The sequence below is a fragment of the Nilaparvata lugens genome, chromosome 7 (assembly GCF_014356525.2).
Source record: "Nilaparvata lugens isolate BPH chromosome 7, ASM1435652v1, whole genome shotgun sequence".
In the NCBI taxonomy this organism is placed as follows: Eukaryota; Metazoa; Arthropoda; class Insecta; order Hemiptera; family Delphacidae; genus Nilaparvata; species Nilaparvata lugens.
This window is the reverse complement of record NC_052510.1, coordinates 14,272,094-14,293,844: the sequence shown is the minus strand read 5'-3', so window position 1 is coordinate 14,293,844 and position 21,751 is coordinate 14,272,094. Positions and strand designations below refer to the sequence as shown.

Genomic DNA, 21,751 nt, shown 5'->3' with positions numbered 1-21,751 from the left:
AATTTTGTAATCTTATAGCTTGTAATTGTAAATATTGTTGATTGAAACAAATAAAATTTGATAATAAATTGCTCAGTCAAGTTAAAAACATTGAAATTGCAGAGGCCTAAAGGAATCCGATGTTTTCTCGTAACTGAGCCTCTACAAAAATAATTTATTTCGTCTGAATTCAACATGATAAATTACTGAAAAAATATTTATAATTAATCATTGTTCCTGACGGTTCTAATTCAGAGAGGAAAAGATCTGCCATGTCATAATTAAAAGACAATTGAGAATTTGATTCGAGAACCACAAATAGAAATAAATTTAGGGCTAACATACTACAAATTCATTCAAAATACAACTGAAATTCAGTTTTTAACAAATAAATGAAAACAACGATTTAATTGTTTTATAAATTTATTTCATTAATTGCAGGCTAAACTCAGAGTTGAGAAGGTGGATTGGCGTGGAAGAAGACGGCTTCGCATCGAATGAGGAGGAAAAAGCTAGTTCACTAGAAATGAACAAAATGGAGCAGAAGTTGAAAGAGCTGATGCTGCCTCCCTCCCCAAATCTATTCACTTCTCATCCTCAGCCGCCTTCTAATAAATCCAATCTGCCTTCTCCTAAAAAGAAAGTCAGGAAGTGAGTATTTGGAAGTATTCGATTAAGATTCGTATCTTAATATATTTCTTAAATTCCGAACTTACTAAATCTTCATCAATAAGGGTCTCTTCACACTTACGCTGATATACGTCCTATCTCCTAATGTTAAATTCAAGCTACGTATCTGTCCCGTTCACATCAGCATAGCGTAGCTTTCAATGTTGAGAGATAAGACGGCCACGTCTTCCGAAGACGTGATGTAATGTGAAGAGACCTTAACACTAATATAAATCAATAAGTTAGAAAGAAGATGTATGATGATTTGATATGACAAATGAACTTACTACGTAAATAACTTGGTTTGTTCGCTGAGATGTAACTCAGAAACAATGTTAGTAGAAAGAGTACGGTATCTAGCAGACAGAATAGAATAGAAATATTTATTTGTCACAAAAACTCAAACATTGCAATTTGAAATACAAACAAATTCGAAATCAAATTCTTCTTCCACTTCTAATTTATTTTTCACAAATCTTTTTATTACTATTTAATAGTTAAATTATTTATTGGTTATCCATCTTGTTTTCACTTAGATTATTACTATTGTATTTTGATAACTTTAAAATTAAAAAACATTCACATTCTTTTGGTTTGGTGACGACCGTTACGTGCTGGTGTTTGTAACTCTGAGTTTCTGTTTGGCTTGAGAATGTGCAACAACAGCACGAAACGGTTGTCGCCACACCAAAAGAATGTGAGTGTTCACTGAGTGAAGAGTGTGAGTTTTCACTTTAAAATTATCAAAATACAATAGTAGTTGAATTCTTTTAAAATATATCACTTTTTTTTCTTCCACTTCTTATCCTTCTTCACTCTTCTTCTTCGTTGTCATCATCTTGTATTATTTTTTCATATCTAATTTGTTTGTTTTCGTGAACTATAGGCAGAAGAAAGTGCTGGGACAGGAGCTGCAGGTGCTGAGCGGTGGCGGGGGCATGCCGGCCTCCTAGAGGCGATCCGCCGCCGAGACGACACCTTCTACGTGGTCTCCTTCTCCAGCGATCACCTGCTGCTGCCAGCCATCGCGCACAACAACACCCTCAGGCCCAAGATGTCGCTCATTCTGCCCGCCATTCCTTTCAATGGTCAGTTGCTGTGTTCGTCACGACGATAGTTTACATTCAACCGATTTCACGGTTCCTTGCATTTTCGTTTCTAAAGTTATCTAGTCAGTACTGTGGTTAAGAATATCAGCAAAGGGTTGTGTGGCAGAGAGGACCTGGAGTCCTAACTCCGCCCTTAATAAAGGCAATTAATCAATCTCTTTCGACAAATCATTACAAATAATTTCACAAGAAATTCAGCTGTAGATGTTATAGAAGATGGTATTAAGATTGATTTGTCGTTTTCTCAATTGTAGCAGGGAAAAATCAAGCAGCATTGTTGGATAACAATCTGAATATTGACAGTGACGTTCTCTCAAAATAAGTAAGAGCCGATAATGAAGTTTTGACTAATGCCACACAAAACAGTAAATTATTCGCCATTGCCAGAATCATCAATAGTTCAAATTAATTAAAACAACGATTTAATTGTTTTATAAATTTATTTCATTAATTGCAGGCTCAACTCTGAGTTGAGAAGGTGGATTGGCGTGGAAGAAGACGGCTTCGCATCGAACGAGGAGGAAAAAGCCAGTTCACTAGAAATGAACAAAATGGAGCAGAAGTTGAAAGAGCTGATGCTGCCTCCCTCCCCGAATCTATTCACTTCTCATCCTCAGCCGCCTTCTAATAAATCCAATCTGCCTTCTCCTAAAAAGAAAGTCAGGAAGTGAGTATTTGGAAGTATTCGATTAAGATTCGTATCTTAATATATCTCTTAAATTCAGAACTTACTAAATCTTCATCAATAAGGGTCTCTTCACACTTACGCTGATATACGTCCTATCTCCTAATGTTAAAATCAAGCTACGTATCTGTCCCGTTCACATCAGCATAGTGTAGCTTTCAATGTTGAGAGATAAGACGACCACGTCTTCCGAAGACGTGATGTAATGTAAAGAGACCTTAACACTAATATAAATCAATAAGTTAGAAAGAAGATGTATGATGATTTGATATGACAAATGAACTTACTACGTAAATAACTTGGTTTGTTCGCTGAGATGTAACTCAGAAACAATGTTATTAGAAAGAGTACGGTATCTAGCAGACAGAATAGAATAGAAATATTTATTTGTCACAAAAACTAAAACATTGAAATTTGAAATACAAACAAATTCGAAATCAAAATTCTTCTTCCACTTCTAATTTATTTTTCACAAATCTTTTTATTACTATTTAATAGTTAAATTATTTATTGGTTATCCATCTTGTTTTCACTTAGATTATTACTATTGTATTTTGATAACTTTAAAATTAAAAAACATTCACATTCTTTTGGTTTGGTGACGACCGTTACGTGCTGGTGTTTGTAACTCTGAGTTTCTGTTTGGCTTGAGAATGTGCAACAACAGCACGAACGGTTGTCGCCACACCAAAAGAATGTGAGTGTTCACTGAGTGAAGAGTGTGAGTTTTCACTTTAAAATTATCAAAATACAATAGTAGTTGAATTCTTTTAAAATATATCACTTTTTTTTCTTCCACTTCTTATCCTTCTTCACTCTTCTTCTTCGTTGTCATCATCTTGTATTATTTTTTCATATCTAATTTGTTTGTTCTCGTGAACTATAGGCAGAAGAAAGTGCTGGGACAGGAGCTGCAGGTGCTGAGCGGTGGCGGGGGGCATGCCGGCCTCCTAGAGGCGATCCGCCGCCGAGACGACACCTTCTACGTGGTCTCCTTCTCCAGCGATCACCTGCTGCTGCCAGCCATCGCGCACAACAACACCCTCAGGCCCAAGATGTCGCTCATTCTGCCCGCCATTCCTTTCAATGGTCAGTTGCTGTGTTCGTCACGACCATAGTTTACATTCAACCGATTTCACGGTTCCTTGCATTTTCGTTTCTAAAGTTATCTAGTTGGTACTGTGGATAAGAATATCAGCAAAGGGTTGTGTGGCAGAGAGGACCTGGAGTCCTAACTCCGCCCTTAATAAAGGCAATTAATCAATCTCTTTCAACAAATCATTACAAATAATTCCACAAGAAATTCAGCTGTAGATGTTATAGAAGATGGTATTAAGATTGATTTGTCGTTTTCTCAATTGTAGCAGGGAAAAATCAAGCAGCATTGTTGGATAACAATCTGAATATTGACAGTGAAGTTCTCTCAAAATAAGTAAGAGCCGATAATGAAGTTTAGACTAATGCCACACGAAACAGTAAATTATTCGCCATTGCTACAGAATCATCAATAGTTCAAATTAATTATAAAATGGATTGTAATTATTAATAATAATAATAATAGCTTTATTTACATTCTTGAAAGAACAAAAGCCTCTCTTATGAGGTATATTTATGTGGTTGGCAACAAATACAATTTCACATTAATTTAAATTATAAAATTTTTCACTTTTCAATTCAGAGTCTGTCAATAATTTTTGCCCATCTTCTCCTGTCTCTAGCTTCGGTCAGCCACAAATCTCCAACTCGTTGTGAAAGTTCATCCCTCCACCGGAGTGCTGGTCGTCCCCTTCCTCTGGTCCTGTCCCGTGGTATCCATTCCGTGCATGTCTTCGCCCATCTGTCAGCTTCCATCCTTGCCACGTGACCGGCCCATCTCCACTTGATTAGATGAGCCTCCCGTTGCAGATATTTCACATTGATCATTTTCAAAATTTCCGTGTTTCTAACTCTCTGTTGCAGTCGAAACCCGAGTATACTTCTTGACATTTTTATCTCAGTTGTCTCTAATCTTCTGTCAAGTTCTCACAACGTCTACAGGATTGTTTGGTTAAAAACGAACTTCATTTTACAGATTTATTTCATTCATTCTTTTTTTTAAAGTAATTTAATGTTGTGAACTTTTACCTTTCTATTAAAACGGCAACATTCAAGGTGCACACTAGAAAAATTGAGTTGCTTTCAAAAGTGAGTGTATAACTGCTATTCTAAATCAACCATACCACAGAATACAATACAGAATGGAAATACGTCAAAGTCCGCTATCTTGAAAGAAAGTCTAGAATTGTAATAGTAACGGTAATTTTAATTTCTAACAAGATGGCGCAGTCACGTGACGTGGTCTTTGTGCACTAAAGTCTTGGCGTCATGTAAAATGCATTGGTTGAATTGATACTTTACATTCTGTGTCTATACTCCATTGCCAAACCTTGTAGAAATGCTGCACGATATTTAATAAAATGTTTGTTCTATTCTACTCAATAATTTATTAAACTATTAATTTAAGATGTGAATAACATGATGCATTGTTAACTGGGATGTATAATTTTACTGTGATGCAGTGATGAATTGGAAACGGACGTAATTTGTGCATGTTTTGTTTTAGTTTCAGTGAACTCAGAAGAGCCGCTGATGATGATGCAGATCGACTGCGAGGTGCTGGACACGCGGCTGGTGGAAGTCAAGGAGCAGGACATTCCGCACCACATGCGCACCACGAGGCACCCCTCTCCCACCCCGCCCAATGTGTCTGACAGTGGTGAGCTTACTTGATTTCCATTCAATAACAACAAATACAGAATACTATAGTTGGATTCACCTCATCCAATGGGCCCTATGAATAAAAACTGAGCTTATGCTCATGAGCATTAGGTAGAAGCATAAGCATTTGCTCATTTCTATATGAATAAGCTTCATCTTATACTCTTACCTTATGCTTCTGAACTCTAAAGCAAATGCTCACGTATTTCAAAGATTTTTGTCAGCTGATTCGTTTTACTTAGTGAAAGGTTAGAATGTGCTACTCACGTAAGTGCTAAATATTATGCAAGTGTAAACATCGCTTGTGTTTGGTCGTCTGCTCTGTTCTCTATCTATGAATTGATTTTTAGGTTACTTGAATTCTGAATTTTGAAGTAATAAGGTAAAAAGATGTCATCTCTATAATAATCTTTAGCATAATCTTATAATCTCAATAGCCTTCTTATAATTGTCTACTCTCTCATCTTCTTAAATGCTTATTTCCTATTCTGTGATGGCTGGAAAAATAGAAGTAACATGACAACTAGGGCTCTGCCCCATTGGAACTCCATCCGTTAGGTAGCTTTTGTTGGAATAATGGTGATATATATCATGGTTGAATCTAAAAAGATTTTAATAGTTCTTAACTATTGGTTGTGATCGTATCTGGTATAGTTTCCTCTTCCTCACACGAATTGGTTGAGCCATTTTACTATGAAATGATAGGTGATACTTTCACCTATGATAGGTGAAAAGCTGCTCCAGACAAGACTCACCTTTTTTGAAGCATTTGCTTCAAAAGTTGTGCAAATGCTCTAGTTTACTTATACAATTTTGAGCATAAGCTTTACGTTTGAGCAAATGCTGAATTTTTTATGAACATGAGCAAAAGGTTTTGCTCAGGCTTATTCATAGAAAATGAAGCATATGTTTATAAGTATAAACAAATGCTCAACTTAATTCATATGGCCCAATGTGTATGAGAGTGGTGAGATTCACTAAATACACCGTACTTGATTTTGATTTGATAATAAAATGCAGAGCTTAATCAACGTATTTCATTGCAATCGAGTAACAACAAATACAGAATGACTATAGTTAGATACACGTTATTAAGTCAGCACCTGGTCAACATTGGTTTGCTATCCTTGTCTGCCATTAGACAAAGCTGATAGGCAAGCTTTGTTTTGATTCATTTTTCAATAGACATTAATCGCTTTTCAGTATCTGCTAATTATCGACAAAAGGATCTATAAACCAGCTTATACATATTGTACAGCGTTTCAAAATGCTACGAAAATTCACTACAGGAAGGCTATTCCACTTACCTAAATGAAAGTTGCACGTGCAGATTCAGGGATTCAAACAGTTTTTTCAACATCTATAAAAGTTCAATGTGTGCTCCTTTGGTGACACGGTATACGTCAAAACAAAAGTCTAGCCCAAACACGCCCTAACATGTATCTTTCGATAGAGGTGACCGCTTTGATTATGTGATCCTTCAACTCAGCGATATCGTTCTCTGGAAAATGAAGTCATTCAATAGTTGAGGTATAAACCATAATTGCAACATGTCCAGGTACGTCATGTCGTTTCTGCAAAAAAGAACGGCCCATACACTGCCATTTGGTGGCAGCCATTTTCTCTACTGTCTACACCTAGCGTGAAAACGGTCAACTAACTGCCCAGTACCCGTGAAAAAAACTGTTTGAATTGCTATTTCGTACAGTTTTTGTTCCATTATTGTAAATAAAATAGTTTTTTTGTAATGAATTTTTTGTAACCCCGAAGTACATTTTGAAACGCTCTGTATTTTGGAAAGGTAGCCAAACGGTTGAGAAGCTCTGACAAGAGACTTGGTTAAATGGTTATCCAAAAGTGAGTGTATCCCTTGGGAAGTATCTTGTTACAATTAAATTTACCTCAATTTCAACTCTCAAATTAATCTTGTCAATCTCGATTTGACGTTAGTTTCTATTAAAGTATGTTAGTTAGATTCTATTAATGCATCTAAATACGGGTGTGTCTGAACGGTATTTTCTTTCAGGGATTGCTGTCTCGAATGTTGTTATTATTAGTTGTATTGAACTAATTAGAAGTCTAGTCAATTGTTGGAAATTGATTGATAGAGTAATTGTTTGTTAAAGTGCTTTAGGCCCAAGTGTTATAGGTTTAAATCAATTATCACGTCAAGTGTTATATCAACTATAACAATTATATTTTATCATTTTATTTAATACTCCGTCATCAAATTCATTTTTTGTTGATTATGAAATTCTTGTCGATAACTAGCGAAATCAATTATCATGCCAAAGTGTTATATCATCTATCCCAATATTATCCTTTATCATTTTCTTAAATATTCCGTCATCAAATTCATTTTTCATGGATTATGAAAGTTTCGTCGATAACTAGCGATATTGGTGCTGACCAATCAGTGGTCAGACCAACAATACTGCCGAGCGCTCGTAACGTACCTCTACATTACAAAATCTATCTTCTGTAGGTTTTCAACGTTAATGGTTTTCGTTACTACTAGTATTATACTCATCAATTTAGTAACATATTAAAAAATTCAATTAATTAGATAATTGATAATTACTTTTTTGTTACAGTGGCAGTACATCAGCAAGCGTACAGGCCTTACTTTATGAGAGCGTCTTCAGATGCCTCCCAGACTAGACCCTTCAATTCGAATGAAAACTATCCTCCTGTATACAAAACTAGAACAAGACTGCGGGATTTTCCTTGATTAGACATACTTTTTAGATGAATTTACGATTATTGTGAGTGAATCTATTAAAAAACAGATTCATTCAAATTAATCACTATTTTCATAGCCACCTCTAATACAAGGCCGCGGCCTACGATATTGCAACGTCGCAGTGTAGGCCTAGAATCTAATACATGATTGGTGAAATAGATCAGCTGGTATTTTTTAAAATCTTTGTCACCAATCATGTATTAGACTCTAGGCCTACTAACACTGCGACGTTGCAATATCGTAGGCCGCAGCCTTAAATTAGAGAGGTGGCTATGTTATTATATAACTGATTGATTAGTATATGTGAGTTTGAAATAAAGTGACATTTTGCGATACAGTATAACTTAGATGTTGCTCATATTAGTTGTGCTTTAAATGTTTTTATAATGAACAATTGATACGACAGAATGCTATGCTTAACCATAAAGTAGATTTTGTAGATTTGAGCAATTGCAGATTTTTATATAGTTTTCTTATTTATTGATTTTTACTGAAGATAGTTTGATACAATGTTGAACTACTTAATTATAGAAACTTACCTGATTATTTGCAATGTAATGCTTGCAAATACAAGTAACTATGATGTTTTATATGGATATAATTAATGCAAAATTCTAGGTTAATCAAAGCAAATTATGTTTGATATTAATTTTAGAACTAGATTTAGGATGAGAATTAAACTTTGTATGATTTTGTTTTAAAGTGCACATTATTTGTACAAAGTAATATAAGTTTTGGATATTTATAAATGCAAGCCGAAGCTGATAGAGAGTGATAATTTTAATCAAAACTCAAACTTTTTTCTTGGACGCTAAACAAGCAAGTTTTTTACCAATTGGTATTCAGGCTCATAGAGCTAATATTGATTATGAGCCACCAAAAATTGCAAAATAAAAAATGTTCTCAATTTTTCCGCATTTACATCAACAAGTTCTAAGCTGATACAACTTATAATTATTATTCAAGTATTTTACCTATAAAGCATCAACTTCCTCAAACATACTTTTTGCAATTTCCCCAATTTTCAGTGATAAATTTATTATTTTGTATAATATTGAAGAAATAAAATTTCTAGCTTACAATCTTCGAAAAGCACACCTTGATGGCTAAATCATCAGGTGCCTAAGAGGTTATACATAATTATCGATATCCAAATTTCTTGGTAATGGTCTGTTACGCTGTTCTATTTACTATCAGTGTGCTACACTCATATCATATCTTGACTTGTGTGGGTTTATTATATTTTAAGTAATATAATTTAAAAATTCATTTTTATGAATCATTGCAATTAAATCATAGTAAATGTACACCACATAGTGAATCAACTAACCATCACATTAAACGACGAATACAATTATTTTTCAAAGTAATTGATATGCTTGTGATCAGTTTTAATTACCGTTATACCGTACTGAATGAATTTTAAATATGAATATCACCCTAATAATGATCATAAACTACTAATAAATTATTGATTATACTCTAGTAATTATACTGACAAGGTAATACATAAATATAAATCACATTAGATTTGTCAATCTCATTATTGTTTTGGTTCATATAGTTCATTATTTTTCTAAAATAAGTCTTAACATATTTTGGAAATTTTCATTATTTTTCAAACCTTTTAAATTTAAATAGATGCAGTAATTTTAATTTGATAACTATCCTTTCTAAATTTAGCTTGGATCATGCGTGATTTCAAGTTGAATAGGTTTTTTTAACTGAGTTTTATTTCACAAAAATTCACTAGCCCATGGCTGACTAATAGATAGTCAATGTTGATATATATCAACACTATTGATTGACCATGACTGGCAACTTCATAAATTTCTTTGAAAAACTTGGGTAGAATATAATTTATAACATAAAAAAGCACAATTCTGACACAGTTTATTCCTAATTTAATTTAATATTTATGTAATAGTAATTAGTAAAACTCTTTTCTGAAGTACCGTATTCAAAAATTCAATTAATTATGTAAGTTATAAGAAATGAATACTTTGTTCTGAAATTGTTTTTTCATAGGTGATGAATTCTATTTTATGCATTTGATTGGTCTCTTAGGTTTAATAACGATTTGTATATTTATGCTATAGATAATATTATATACGTACAGTTTAACAATTATATAAAAATACTAAATCAATTCCTATTGGTATTTAGTCAATCGTTTAGAAAATTTATGTTGATTGTTACATTACATTACAAATTAATTTATCGTTAATTTATTGTTGAAATAAGTGAGAGTAAAATTTAATATATTGATAAATTTATAACTTATAAAGTAGTATTGTTTGTTGTTCCTAGAAATTAAGACTATTACACAGAAGTTGTGATTCAATGTGTATATTCTTGATTTGTGCAGTGTTTGTGAAGCAATAAAATGCTATCAAATATACAGATATGTCAACTCAATTTTATTTTTTTCAATTCCCTGACAACTTATCACTCTGTTGTTGCAACTTGTATATGAACTGTAGGCCAATTGGTTAAATCAGGACCTCTTATATACACCTAATTAAAAAATTCTTCTGCATCTACAATTTTCTGGACTCATATTACTAATTTTATTGAATTGTATTCACTTGTGGAGCGGAGGGTAGGGTAGGTAATGAAGTGATGTTACATTTTCCAGACATTTTCTTTGCTTCACACTACTACGTTCATTGTTCATAGCAGTATTTTTCATGTAAACTTGAGGAGCAATAGAGACGTTTCCAAATCAAATCAGTTTTCTGTCAAAACTTAGTACAGGTACCTACCGTACCGTAGTTGATAATAATTATAATTTACAATTATTATTGTAATAGTTTATGTTCATGATCCAGTTCTTATATTGATAAAAGTTATATTGATAAGTTTTTCTATTGACTACTATTGATACTATCTAAAAATAAATAAGTTTATGTGAGATACAACTGGGTTAGCAAATTTAGTTATGAGAGTATTATCATTGTTTCTCTATGGTATTGTTTCTATACGCTATTGTTTCTTTATGGTATTATCTTTGATTATGGATACGTTTGGACGTATCTATAAACAAAGGTATTATTACCACGGAATAATTAATTATGAGATAAACCTATGAATATTTTAAAATTTAATCTAATACTCTGATTTCTATGAATGTTCTAAAATTTGAAATAGGTCTACACGGTATTTGATATTGAATAAATTCAGTCACCTACAGTTTAGTTTATCCTTGACTTGTAGGCCGTTTCCTTGACTGTGAAATGAAGTTCCTCGTGTATTGTAAACTGTTGTCAAGATAAAATTAGTCTTGAATTCCTTGATTGATTGCCATGTTTCATTGCAGGCAAGAATTTTTCTTCACTTTTTCAAATGCACGGGCGCGTTGATTGACGCATGCGTTTTAGTATATTTATGACGTCATCAACAGAAATACTATCAGCTGATGTCTACTACACAGGTGCAAATGCACAGCTGATCTAAAATTAGACGGCGAAATGCTATTTTGAGGTTAAGTGAGCATTCCTATTTTCGTGTTTGATGTTGACTTTTTGTTATCTTGTCAATACTGTCTCTCAGTGTCTTGTGCTTCGCAATGAAGAAAGATAAAAACAAAATAAAACCCGGAGAAGTATTGTTAGTGGCTGAACCGTTTGTTGCTACGCTAAGTTCAAAGTTTAGGACTGAAAGATGTGACTACTGTTTTCAACCGTAAAGTTAACATTTCATAACTTCCTTTAATTGCAGTTTACTATTTAACTTAATGTTTGTTTAATTCAAAATTGTATAAAATTTTTTTCCATTATATTTATCAAACAATCTAAGTTATCTATGCGGCATTTGTTATACAATTTAGCGTTCTATGAATACGCATAAAATATTGTTTTGTTCATGCTTTACTGTATTCATATTAATTTTTATTCAGTTATAGGAGCATGGCTGGAACCGGAGTTATCTATAATCATTACTGGCGATGTGGTACTTTAATACTTTGAATTTTTTAATTTATAATAATACAATATCCCATGCTATGCAAAATTATAGGGCTAAGCAAGCTCTTGTTTACAATAATATGATTTAACTAATATATTCTATTTTTATTTACTTGCAGGAGCAACCTGCTGAAGTGCTCGGCTTGTCAGTATGTTTATTATTGTAATAATGACTGCCAGAGGCATGCATGGAAGGAGCATAAAGGGGAATGCAAAAATCTGAAGAAAATTCAACCCAGAGTAGTTCCGGATGCGGCAAGAACTATGGCAAAACTAATTATAAAATTAAATGTAAGTAAAACATTTGACTATATGTTTCCACCATTATTGTGACATTTATTATACAATATTTAAGCTTATTCTGCATTTAGCAATCTGTATTTCCTATTCTTGAAAAGAGTAGGCCTATTATTGGAAACTAATTGAGCTTTAAGACTCTAGTCAAATCTCAGTGAATAAATGATTGTCACCTAAAAACTGAGAAGTTTCCACTGACCATAAAACTAAAATAAGCATTCTATAATATTAATTTCGTATCTAAACATTTGTGCTTTATCAACCCATTTTTTTAATTGACAGCTATTTGGATATATTTTCTTTCATAAATTTCACATTCATTTGTACTGCAAAAACTTATTAAGCCTAAACTTCAACGTGGATACATATTTTTTAAACTTATACCAAGTCAAATAATCAAATAATATTTGACTGCATGTCGTGTGAAATACATAAAAAAAGTGGGTTAATACATCGCAGCTCGGAATGAATCGAGAAACCATCATCTTTATATATTTGTCTATTATTTCCAACATTGAGACGTATTCAATATCTTTGTCTATTATTTTTCTGCAGAGTGCTAGTGGATCAATGGAAAAAGGATACTACTCAAAATCCTGTTTCAGAATGTTCAAAGACTTGATGTCTCGTAAGTAAGATAGATCTGCATAGAACCGCTAACGTAGCTATTTATAATCGCAATATCACAGACAGCTTACAGGGACTTGCCTAGCAAAGGTGCGGATTTTTTATTTTTGTTTGGTAGATGTTCGCTGAGTTTCCCACCTCGCTGAGTATCGTTCTGTTCCTTGCCCATCACTCGACCATAGCATGTCTCCTTATATCTTGATAGATATAAAAAATGTCCGGTATGAGTGCTATATTCATGTATCTGTTTACATTCTCCAATCTTCAATGTTGGCATACTTTAACGCTTTGCCAATTTCCGCTTAGTAATATTTTTTATTTATAACGATAATATTATCAATTAATTACATTCTAGTAGTATTGTAGAATCAATTATGTTGTTTTTCATTTCTCCACCACTAAAGATCGTTCTTCTTCTGGTATCTAGTACTTGAGTATCTATGTTTTTTTTTCAGTAAAGGTAGATCTTTCTTCTATGTTTTTGTGATTTACTCAACTTACTTGAACTTTTTCTCCATGTCTTCTCAGCGTTATTGATCAGAAAGATCATTCTGTTCTTGAAGATCATCTATTCATTGTAGTGTTGAAACCCCTGTTTTGTAGAATAGATTTATTGAAAAAGAACTTGAACATTGAAATGAACAGTACCATAATTCTAATTTTACCTACAGTAATCTATTTCAGAGACCGTTTTAAATTGAACTGTCCTAATGAATATTATTTTATAATTCAAAGTAGAGTAGTAGCTAACTGGTAGCTTCGTTCTTATAATATATATTTTAGAATAAAGCATTTTTATTCAAACTTGGGCTTGTTTAACAATTGTGGTCTAAAATGTAACAAAACTTTTTTATGCCTTATTTCAATTTTTACAAATGCGTTACTGCTTCTATTGTCTCATGCATGATTTTTCCATTTACTCGTAGTATCTAAATCATATTCATTATATATAACCTAAGTCATAATCATTATTCAATTCTATCAATTATACCTATTTTCAGAGCTAATATTACACAACAATTTTTAAGTATCAAAAAATAGTCTGTCTTTGTATATCTAACTTCTTAAGACTGCAAACCTGATTATTTCTGCACAATCACATTCAATACGATTATTAATAATTTGTTGTTAATGATTGTATATTTATTTTTAATAAATCAATGCAAAATAAATCTCATAAAACAAATAAACTATGATATTCGTGTAATATTCAGATCACAAAAGGATGCAAAAACTGAACACTTTTTGTAAATGATTTCCTAGATTACACAGATGTTAAGAAAGATAAGATAAGAATGGAGCATTTCGCCTCACTGTGTGCCGTTCTCAATGACTTTCTTGGTCCAGAAATACTACCAAATCCAGTTGGAATGCTTGGAATTTATGGAAGGGTGAGTCTTTCTTCAACAATAACCATTTCATTAAAATTTCCACTCGAATATCAAGGTACAATATTTCGTTGATCTTTAATAAATTATTTGAGAAATCAATGAACTTTCTTCGTTCAATATCAATGAACTTTGATTCATTTTTTTTAATTAGTGATGTATGAAGATTTGTATGAAGTGAACTTGAAAATAATGCATGATTATCAGTTAATTACATCAGTCGTATTAATATTTGATCGTAGTAAGATAGAGTAAATTGAGAGGAATTTTCATCTGTCATCGAAGCTTTTATCAGGTTTTGTAAAAAAGAGTGATTTTGGCATCGAAGTACTAAATCTATTATTATAAATAGCACTTTATCGAACAGGTTCGATTGTTGGTGCCAAATCCTGAAGAATAAAACCTCCAGTCGACCAATCCAATAAATTATTTACTCTTGATAATGAAAGCTAGGATGATGACAGCTTTGTTATTATATTCGAATTATTGCGCAATGCACGTGGAGTGTGCAATTTGCCATTAGACAAGAAAAATATATGAAGTAGTGAGAAATTGATTTGATAGATTTAAATCTGTCAGACAAATAAACAGATATACTTGGCTGGAGAATTGCCAACGATTAGAGAGTGTTATGTATTGATGTTGTCAGTTGAGAATAGTTCTGAATTGTTGAGAATCATAATAATCCAGTTAAATTACCTAAAATACGATTCTTTATTTGAAACAATTAAATGCGATTCAAGAATTCTGCTTTAATTTAGAACAAATCTATAAATATTAATTTATTTGCAGCAATTTCAATAACTAACTTATATCTAGAACATCAGAAATACTATAAGAATATTACAATTACTAGATCACAATTAATACTAGATATAATGTCATACAAAACAGATCAAAGATGGAAATATCACCAATCAGTACTAGAAATTATTCTTATTTGAATAATATGAAAAAATATTAACACAATGAAAACCCCTGAATTTTAAAATAAGTTGAGGTCGGTATAGAATAGTTATAAACCTTTTTCAATCCATTCAAATATCAATATTTGTGATAGGTGATACTGTATTAGAATTAATTTGTATAATATGTTGAAAACAGAAAACTCTTCCCGTAATATGGACTCTCATAAGCTTGCTACTCAATGTCAAGACAAAGCACTTGAAATAGTATGATTCTTATACTTTGTATATTATACTAAGTTAGACACTACTTATGTGTCTTCACACAAATACAATAGGTAGTTTTTTATATTATCCCTTGTATGAATTGTGGTTGATTGGTAGAATGGACATTGATATCCAAACCACGCTAAGTCAAATAAAAATGTCATTTATTCTATGAATCAAGCTCATAGCTGGTAACTAATTATTTTACATATATTTCAAGGTCAAAATTTTAATTCAATGATGTTTATTTAATTTGAATTTGAAAATGGCCAACATGAGTAGAAACATGTTAGACATTAATCAAATTTAAAAGGGGTACTGGGTGATTTTTATTTTATTTTAATAATAGTAGTAACCCTATAAAGAAATTGTGAATATCAACCATCATAGGCCTTCATTTAACCTTTATTCAAGCTCACTATATCATAATTTTTTTCAATTCAAAAATTTTCAATTAGAAAAATGTGTGATCATGAAATGTGAATTTTGTGATGTTTAGTGTTTCAATTGAAAAAAAAACATTATGTTGTTTCAGTTATGTGTGAACGGTTTCAATATTTGCGATCCGGACATGACGTCGATTGGAGTGGGCGTGTACCTGGCTCCAACCATAATCGACCATAGCTGTGACCCAAACGCTGTGGCCGTATTCGAACAGCGCACCATCTACATTCGTGCTATCAAAGAAATAGCTGCTCCTCTTGACTGGAATAAGGTATGAAAAAAGTAAAGTAGTCCAAGTTTTGAAAGGATCTAGAAACCTATGAATGATAAAACTATACTCTTTATCGATACTCTTGAAATTATCCTGTTACCTTCTTGGTTGAATAAGTTATTTATTTTGACACTTGATAATGGCATTATAACCTAAACATGTCCTGGTTACTAGTACTCAGTACAACTGGGTACTAGTTGATCCATTAAGAAATATTATGTACGGTAACCCTATAAGATACACAAAAAATATGGAACAAAAAAATACAGAGGGATCCAAAAAAAATGTATACACATTTTGACAGTGAATATCTTACAGGTATGATTGTAAGATTTTACAGGTTTTATGATTTTAAAGGTTTAACCATCTCTATATATTTTTGTTCAATATTCTAAGATGTACTTACAGTAGGCCTACATAGTCTCGATAATCCGGACTATCTAGGACTAGAGTCATTCTGAGTTAACGAAAAAATCCGGGATAACTGGAGAATGCGGGGGAAAATACAAGAAATAAATGTACTCACTAGAAAAATCTTATCCAATCAGAAAATACAGAATTTTCACGATCACATGAAGATAATTTCTAGACTTCACAAAACTAGAAAGAAAAAAGTTTCGACCATAGTTGATTGTTAACCAAGTTTTTACGTTCTTATTTACATAATTGTTTTCAAAAATAGATCCGGGTTATCTGTACTTCCGAGTTAGCGGGGTCCTGGCTATATACTGTACATTACTACAATACCTAGTAAGATTCATAGGTGTTTGTTATCTTGTTCTGTTTAGAGTCACTGTCAATCAGTGTATACATTTTTTGGACCTCTCTGTATATCATTGGCATAAAATTCGGCTTAAGCCGTGTCCACACTGAACAAATGTTCGACATACATGTTCGGCAAACATGTTTGTTTAGGAGCTCAGGGACAAACATTTTTAAAAGTTTGGACAATCATTGTTTGTCAAACAAAAAATTACTGTTTTTCCAAACATTTTCAGAGTTGGCAGCTGTTAAACAGCTTTATAACATAAAACCTATTCTTCCCACTTACAAATATTTTGTTTGGTGACGCGTCCACACTGGCCACGGGCAAACATTGTTTGTCAAACATAATAAAATTTGCCCAAACTTTTTCAACAAACATGTTTGTCGAATATTTCTTCAGTGTGGACACGGCTTTAGAGACATGACTTTATATCTTTGTCAACATCCTCATACCTGATTGAATTAAATCCTAGTATTCATCACGTTTTTATTATTTTGCAACAGGTGTTCATATCGTACATAGATCTAATGAGCGATCCCAGTGAGAGACAACAGGAGCTGCTATCTACCTATTATTTTTTGTGTCAATGCAACCGTTGCACCAACGAGCATGAACGATCTCTCATGAAGTCCATGCTCTGTCCGAACTCAGAGTGTGGAGAACCCATCTTCGTCGACGATGTCAAGGTATCAATTTCTTGCTCCATCAATCCTATACCTCTCAGATGAATATTTGTTTCGAGATGATCATTTTCAAGTTATTACTCATTCCTAGAGAGACCCTCATGGGTTTAAAAGAATAATTATTTGTGAAAGAAAACTTTTTCAAGATTGAGTGTTAGAGAGGACAGTAACTCCGCCTAATGAAGGATATTTCCTTTTGAAGAATTTAAATAAATAAATATAATTTATTGCCATAACATTCATAGAATAAAAGACAACTACTGATATAAAAAAACTCCAAATAATTATTTTATCTGATCATCTTATAATACTGTTAATTGTAATTCAGATCCACCATTGTCATCTGTTTTTCTCATCGTTGTAGGATGAATGAACAATTATTCATTTCATTTTTTGTTTACAGGATGGTGAAGATAATGCGGTTGATTTATCTTGTTCAAAATGCGAAGCCATTGTCAAGGACGAAACGTTCAAAGAATTCAAAGAAGTGTCTGACTTCACAGACATGCATCTGAAGACGATGAAAGATGTAGCTTGTATCCTTCCAAATATTATTTATTTATTACGTTTGATAAGTACTTGCACAGCTTTTCTTGATTCCACAAAAAGTGCATTGGTTACCGTAGAATAACTTCATCTGAGTAAATAAGTAGGCTATTATATCAAAGAAAAGTATGAATAGTTTTAAGCTTCTTTCATAAGCCATTTATCTTGGATCGTTACAATTATATTTTCTCCAATGATAATTAATGAGAACATTTTCTAAATTAATTTTAAAAAGCATTCTCACAATGTTTTACAAAATAATAATAATACAAAATAATCGGGAAGCTCATTGATATTATTACTGTATCGTATATTGCAGATGATTCATAAAATTCCTAGCAACTAGCAGGCAAGAAATAGAATATCACTTCCACAAATACTCAGAAAGTCAATGAAATAGAAGATGTAATTTATTTTTAAAATCATCTCAGTTTCTTTCATTTGGGCAATAATAGTGAAACTACTTTTTCACACAATTTTTTTCGAAGTAGGTACTTAATTTTTTCCAATTTCAATATTTTACATCAATAATTTCCTTAGCTCTGTCGAACAGATTTGGATGTTTGTAATTTATGTCTGAGAAAACAGGAAGGTCTCTTCCACCCAATGAACATTCAACACTTGAAGACTTTGGATGCAGCCTATCAGAGCGCTATTCAAATGAATCAGTTTGATACTGCTCTGCGATATGGCAAACAACTCATACCAGGTTTCAGGTGAGATACATGTCTCCAGGATCACTTTTTGATTCAATTTATAACACAATATATATTTGATAACACAATAATTGACCGAGCGAAGTGAGGTCTAAGATTCAAGTCGACGGTTTGGCATTTCTCTTAATGTTTAAATGTTTATATGTTCATATGTTGCGCATTTACGGCGAAACGCGGTAATATATTTCCATGAAATTTGACAGGTATGTTCCTTTCTAAATTGCGCGTCGACGTATATACAAGGTTTTTGGAAATTTTGCATTTCAAGGATAATATAAATGGAAAAAGGAGCCTCCTTCATACGCCAATATTGAAGTAAAAATCTGGTGTGGCGCACTCACACAACTTTCCTTGCCGTTATGAAAATTGATCACCGGACGCTAGTGTTCCCGCGCATCTCAAGTCTACTATTCAAAGATTTGAGCCAGCTGTTGACGCTGGAGACACACATGAGGTCTGCTATCTCTTCATAGTGAATGATTTAATAGAATCAACAATTATTTGCAATTGAATAATCACATTTTCTCGAATTTAAAGCTTATTTTCAATTTTAGGTGAAAATGTTACTAAACATTAATTGTAGAGATTTTCATGCTCAATCTACTCCACTTGATTTTTTTCGTTTCAATTGTATCTGAAGCCTGATAATTGGGAATCTATCTGCATTGATGGGGCGAAGCTCCTGAAATTTTTACAGATATGGGACTTGTGGCAGTTGATAGAGCTTATCAATGACTATTCTTGGTATGAATCTGATCAGAATCGTTGGAGCCGTTTCCGAGAAAATCACGAAAAAACCCTGTTTTTGACATTTTAGCCGCCATCTTGAATTGCATTTGATCGAAATTGTTCGTGTCGGATCCTTATAGTGAAAGGACCTCAAGTTCCAAATTTCAAGTCATTCCGTTAATTGGGAGATGAGATATCGTGTACACAGACGCACATAAACTCATACACACACACACACACACACACACACATACAAACCAATACCCAAAAACCAGTTTTTTGGACTCAGGGGACCTTGAAACGTATAGAAATTTAGAAATTTGGATACTTTAATTTTTTTCGGAAAGCAATACTTTCCTTACCTATGGTAATAGGGCAAGGAAAGTAAAAATCAGACTATAGAATCATTTATCATAAATCAGCTGACAAGTGATTACACAGATGTGTGGAGAAGCCAGTCTATTGCTGTATTTCCATGAGGTCTGTAGTTTCAATCAGGTATTTTTGGATGAGAATACTGCGTGAGGTTTACTGTTCACAGAACTACTAGTATTTTGATAAATGAGAATCAATATTCTGCTTTATTGAGTCTGCTCTCTATCTTTGATTGTCTAAATTATAGTTATGTACCCTACACAAATAAATGTGGATAGTTATGTCAAGATTAGTACTAAACATTTTAGATTTAAGTAGGCTACAGTATACTTAGTTGTAACTTATTTATGGCACCTTGCAGAATATAGCAGTATTGATTCAATCAATATGATTGTTTGATCAAGGTAGGCTTCCTAGATTTACTATCTACTCGACTATATCTATTAAAATTGGTAAAATCCTCACCCTGTATGTTTGAACCACTTTAGAAAAAAAATTAAATCATGTAACTTTTCTTAATTTTGATTGATTTTTAAATTAGTATTACCACAGAGAGAAATAGTGAGAGGAATAGCACATGGTTACCTTATTTTTCCTCTCCCTATCATTTTGATAATGTACCGTACTTATAAATTAATAGATATGATACTATCTAATATCGTACTGTATATTATAGATAGAATTATTATCAATCTGTAATAGTTCAGTGTGATTCTAATATTTATATTATTTAGAGATTTTCCAAATGCCGTATTATTGAGTCAATAATTTAAATGTGGATTACGCCAAAACTAAGTTAAGCGGTCCTTTATGTACAGGTTTTATTAGTTTCTTTGAAAAAGAAAATTGTTAATTGGGCAAGGTTGAATTCCACTGGATAATAAGCCAAACTGTACTGTTTCCTTACACAGCATTTACTAATTTTTTCCTGCACAAAACTAATCATGATTTTATATTTCAGGGAATATTTCGGACAATACCATCCATCCTACGCAATACTGCTCTTGATGTTGGCCAAAATCCTGGTTTACGTTGAGAACTTCAAAGACGCAGCAACTTACCTCAAGGAGTCTGAGAAAATAATCGAGATCACCCACGGAAAACAGCACAGTCTTTACAGGCATGACTTTCTTCCTTTGCTATTCCAGACTCAGGCTGCTCTGGGTAAAATATAACTTCAGATGCCATCCATTTTTAAAACTTTTTATGTGTTCACTACTTATAAATACGAAATTTCCAGTGACATTTCATCATTGGCACATGCCTAGAATGCGTTTGATGTTTTGGATTGAGTAGCGGTTTCAACTATGTTCCTTTTGTAAATTCATCGTGAAACAAACGTTTCTGAATTAAATTTGTCGCTCATCTGGTGCAATATTGTAAACGATTACTTGTTATAGTGTGTTTTTTGTAATGTAAGATATAATTAATTATCGAGTTATGTGCTTATTATGTATGTTATTCTTCCTTTCAACCTTAATAATCAATAACGAATTTCGGACAATGCTGGAATACTTTAAATAGATAATAGAATCGCCTACTAAAAACTGCGAACCAAACACGTTTTTCTATATTTTTTTTATAAAACAGGTCCACAGTAACATTTGAACGAACCACTTGATCTTCAACTCATGTGAGTATTTTTTTCATTTTAACAATGTTTTTACATGCATTGTACTTCAAGCTTTATATAGTTTCAAATTTCTTTTCTTAAAACAAAAAGTGGAAGTTTCAAAGGAAAAGTAATTTTCTAAAGAAGTTGAATACAATGTGCACACAAATTTTCGAAGCACTCGGAAAAACCGAGATCTGTTATCACTATAGTGAGGT

At 32.6% G+C, this 21,751-nt stretch overlaps 2 protein-coding genes across 4 annotated transcripts in view; both read left to right on the top strand.

Annotated features, from left to right (window-relative positions):
• The window catches only part of LOC111051034 (cyclic AMP-dependent transcription factor ATF-6 alpha), a 38,646-nt gene extending 28,286 nt beyond the window's left edge, over positions 1 to 10,360 (top strand). Inside the window, exons 11-14 of one of the 3 annotated variants that reach the window (XR_005571743.1) lie at positions 421 to 630; positions 1,535 to 1,736; positions 5,045 to 5,197; positions 7,794 to 10,360. Coding sequence is in view for 2 of the 3 variants with exons in the window: in XM_039432115.1 (XP_039288049.1) it covers positions 2,215 to 2,424; positions 3,329 to 3,531; positions 5,045 to 5,197; positions 7,794 to 7,930 (703 nt within the window). In the remaining variant the exon portion in view is untranslated. Of the gene's footprint in view, positions 1 to 420; positions 631 to 1,534; positions 1,737 to 2,214; positions 2,425 to 3,328; positions 3,532 to 5,044; positions 5,198 to 7,793 lie in introns of all 3 variants that reach the window. The other 2 variants (XM_039432115.1, XM_039432116.1) reach the window with 2 other exon arrangements.
• A 1,014-nt stretch (positions 10,361 to 11,374) lies between these two features.
• Positions 11,375 to 21,370, top strand: LOC111051033 (histone-lysine N-methyltransferase SMYD3). The gene is made up of 9 exons (XM_022337454.2): positions 11,375 to 11,626; positions 12,027 to 12,198; positions 12,760 to 12,832; positions 14,095 to 14,222; positions 15,927 to 16,106; positions 17,376 to 17,558; positions 17,959 to 18,091; positions 18,655 to 18,817; positions 20,883 to 21,370. Exons 1-9 carry the CDS (start codon positions 11,511 to 11,513, stop codon positions 21,094 to 21,096), a joined length of 1,362 nt encoding a protein of 453 aa, XP_022193146.2. The 5' UTR covers positions 11,375 to 11,510; the 3' UTR covers positions 21,097 to 21,370.
• Positions 21,371 to 21,751: the final 381 nt, after the last annotated feature.

Excerpts from the sequence above, each read along its gene's own strand:
- LOC111051033 (XM_022337454.2), top strand. The coding sequence starts at position 11,511 with ATGAAGAAAGATAAAAACAAAATAAAACCCGGAGAAGTATTGTTAGTG. Across the intron at positions 16,107-17,375 it reads CTCCTCTTGACTGGAATAAG|GTGTTCATATCGTACATAGA; the intron begins GTATGAAAAAAG and ends ATTTTGCAACAG. Across the intron at positions 18,818-20,882 it reads CAACTCATACCAGGTTTCAG|GGAATATTTCGGACAATACC; the intron begins GTGAGATACATG and ends TTTATATTTCAG.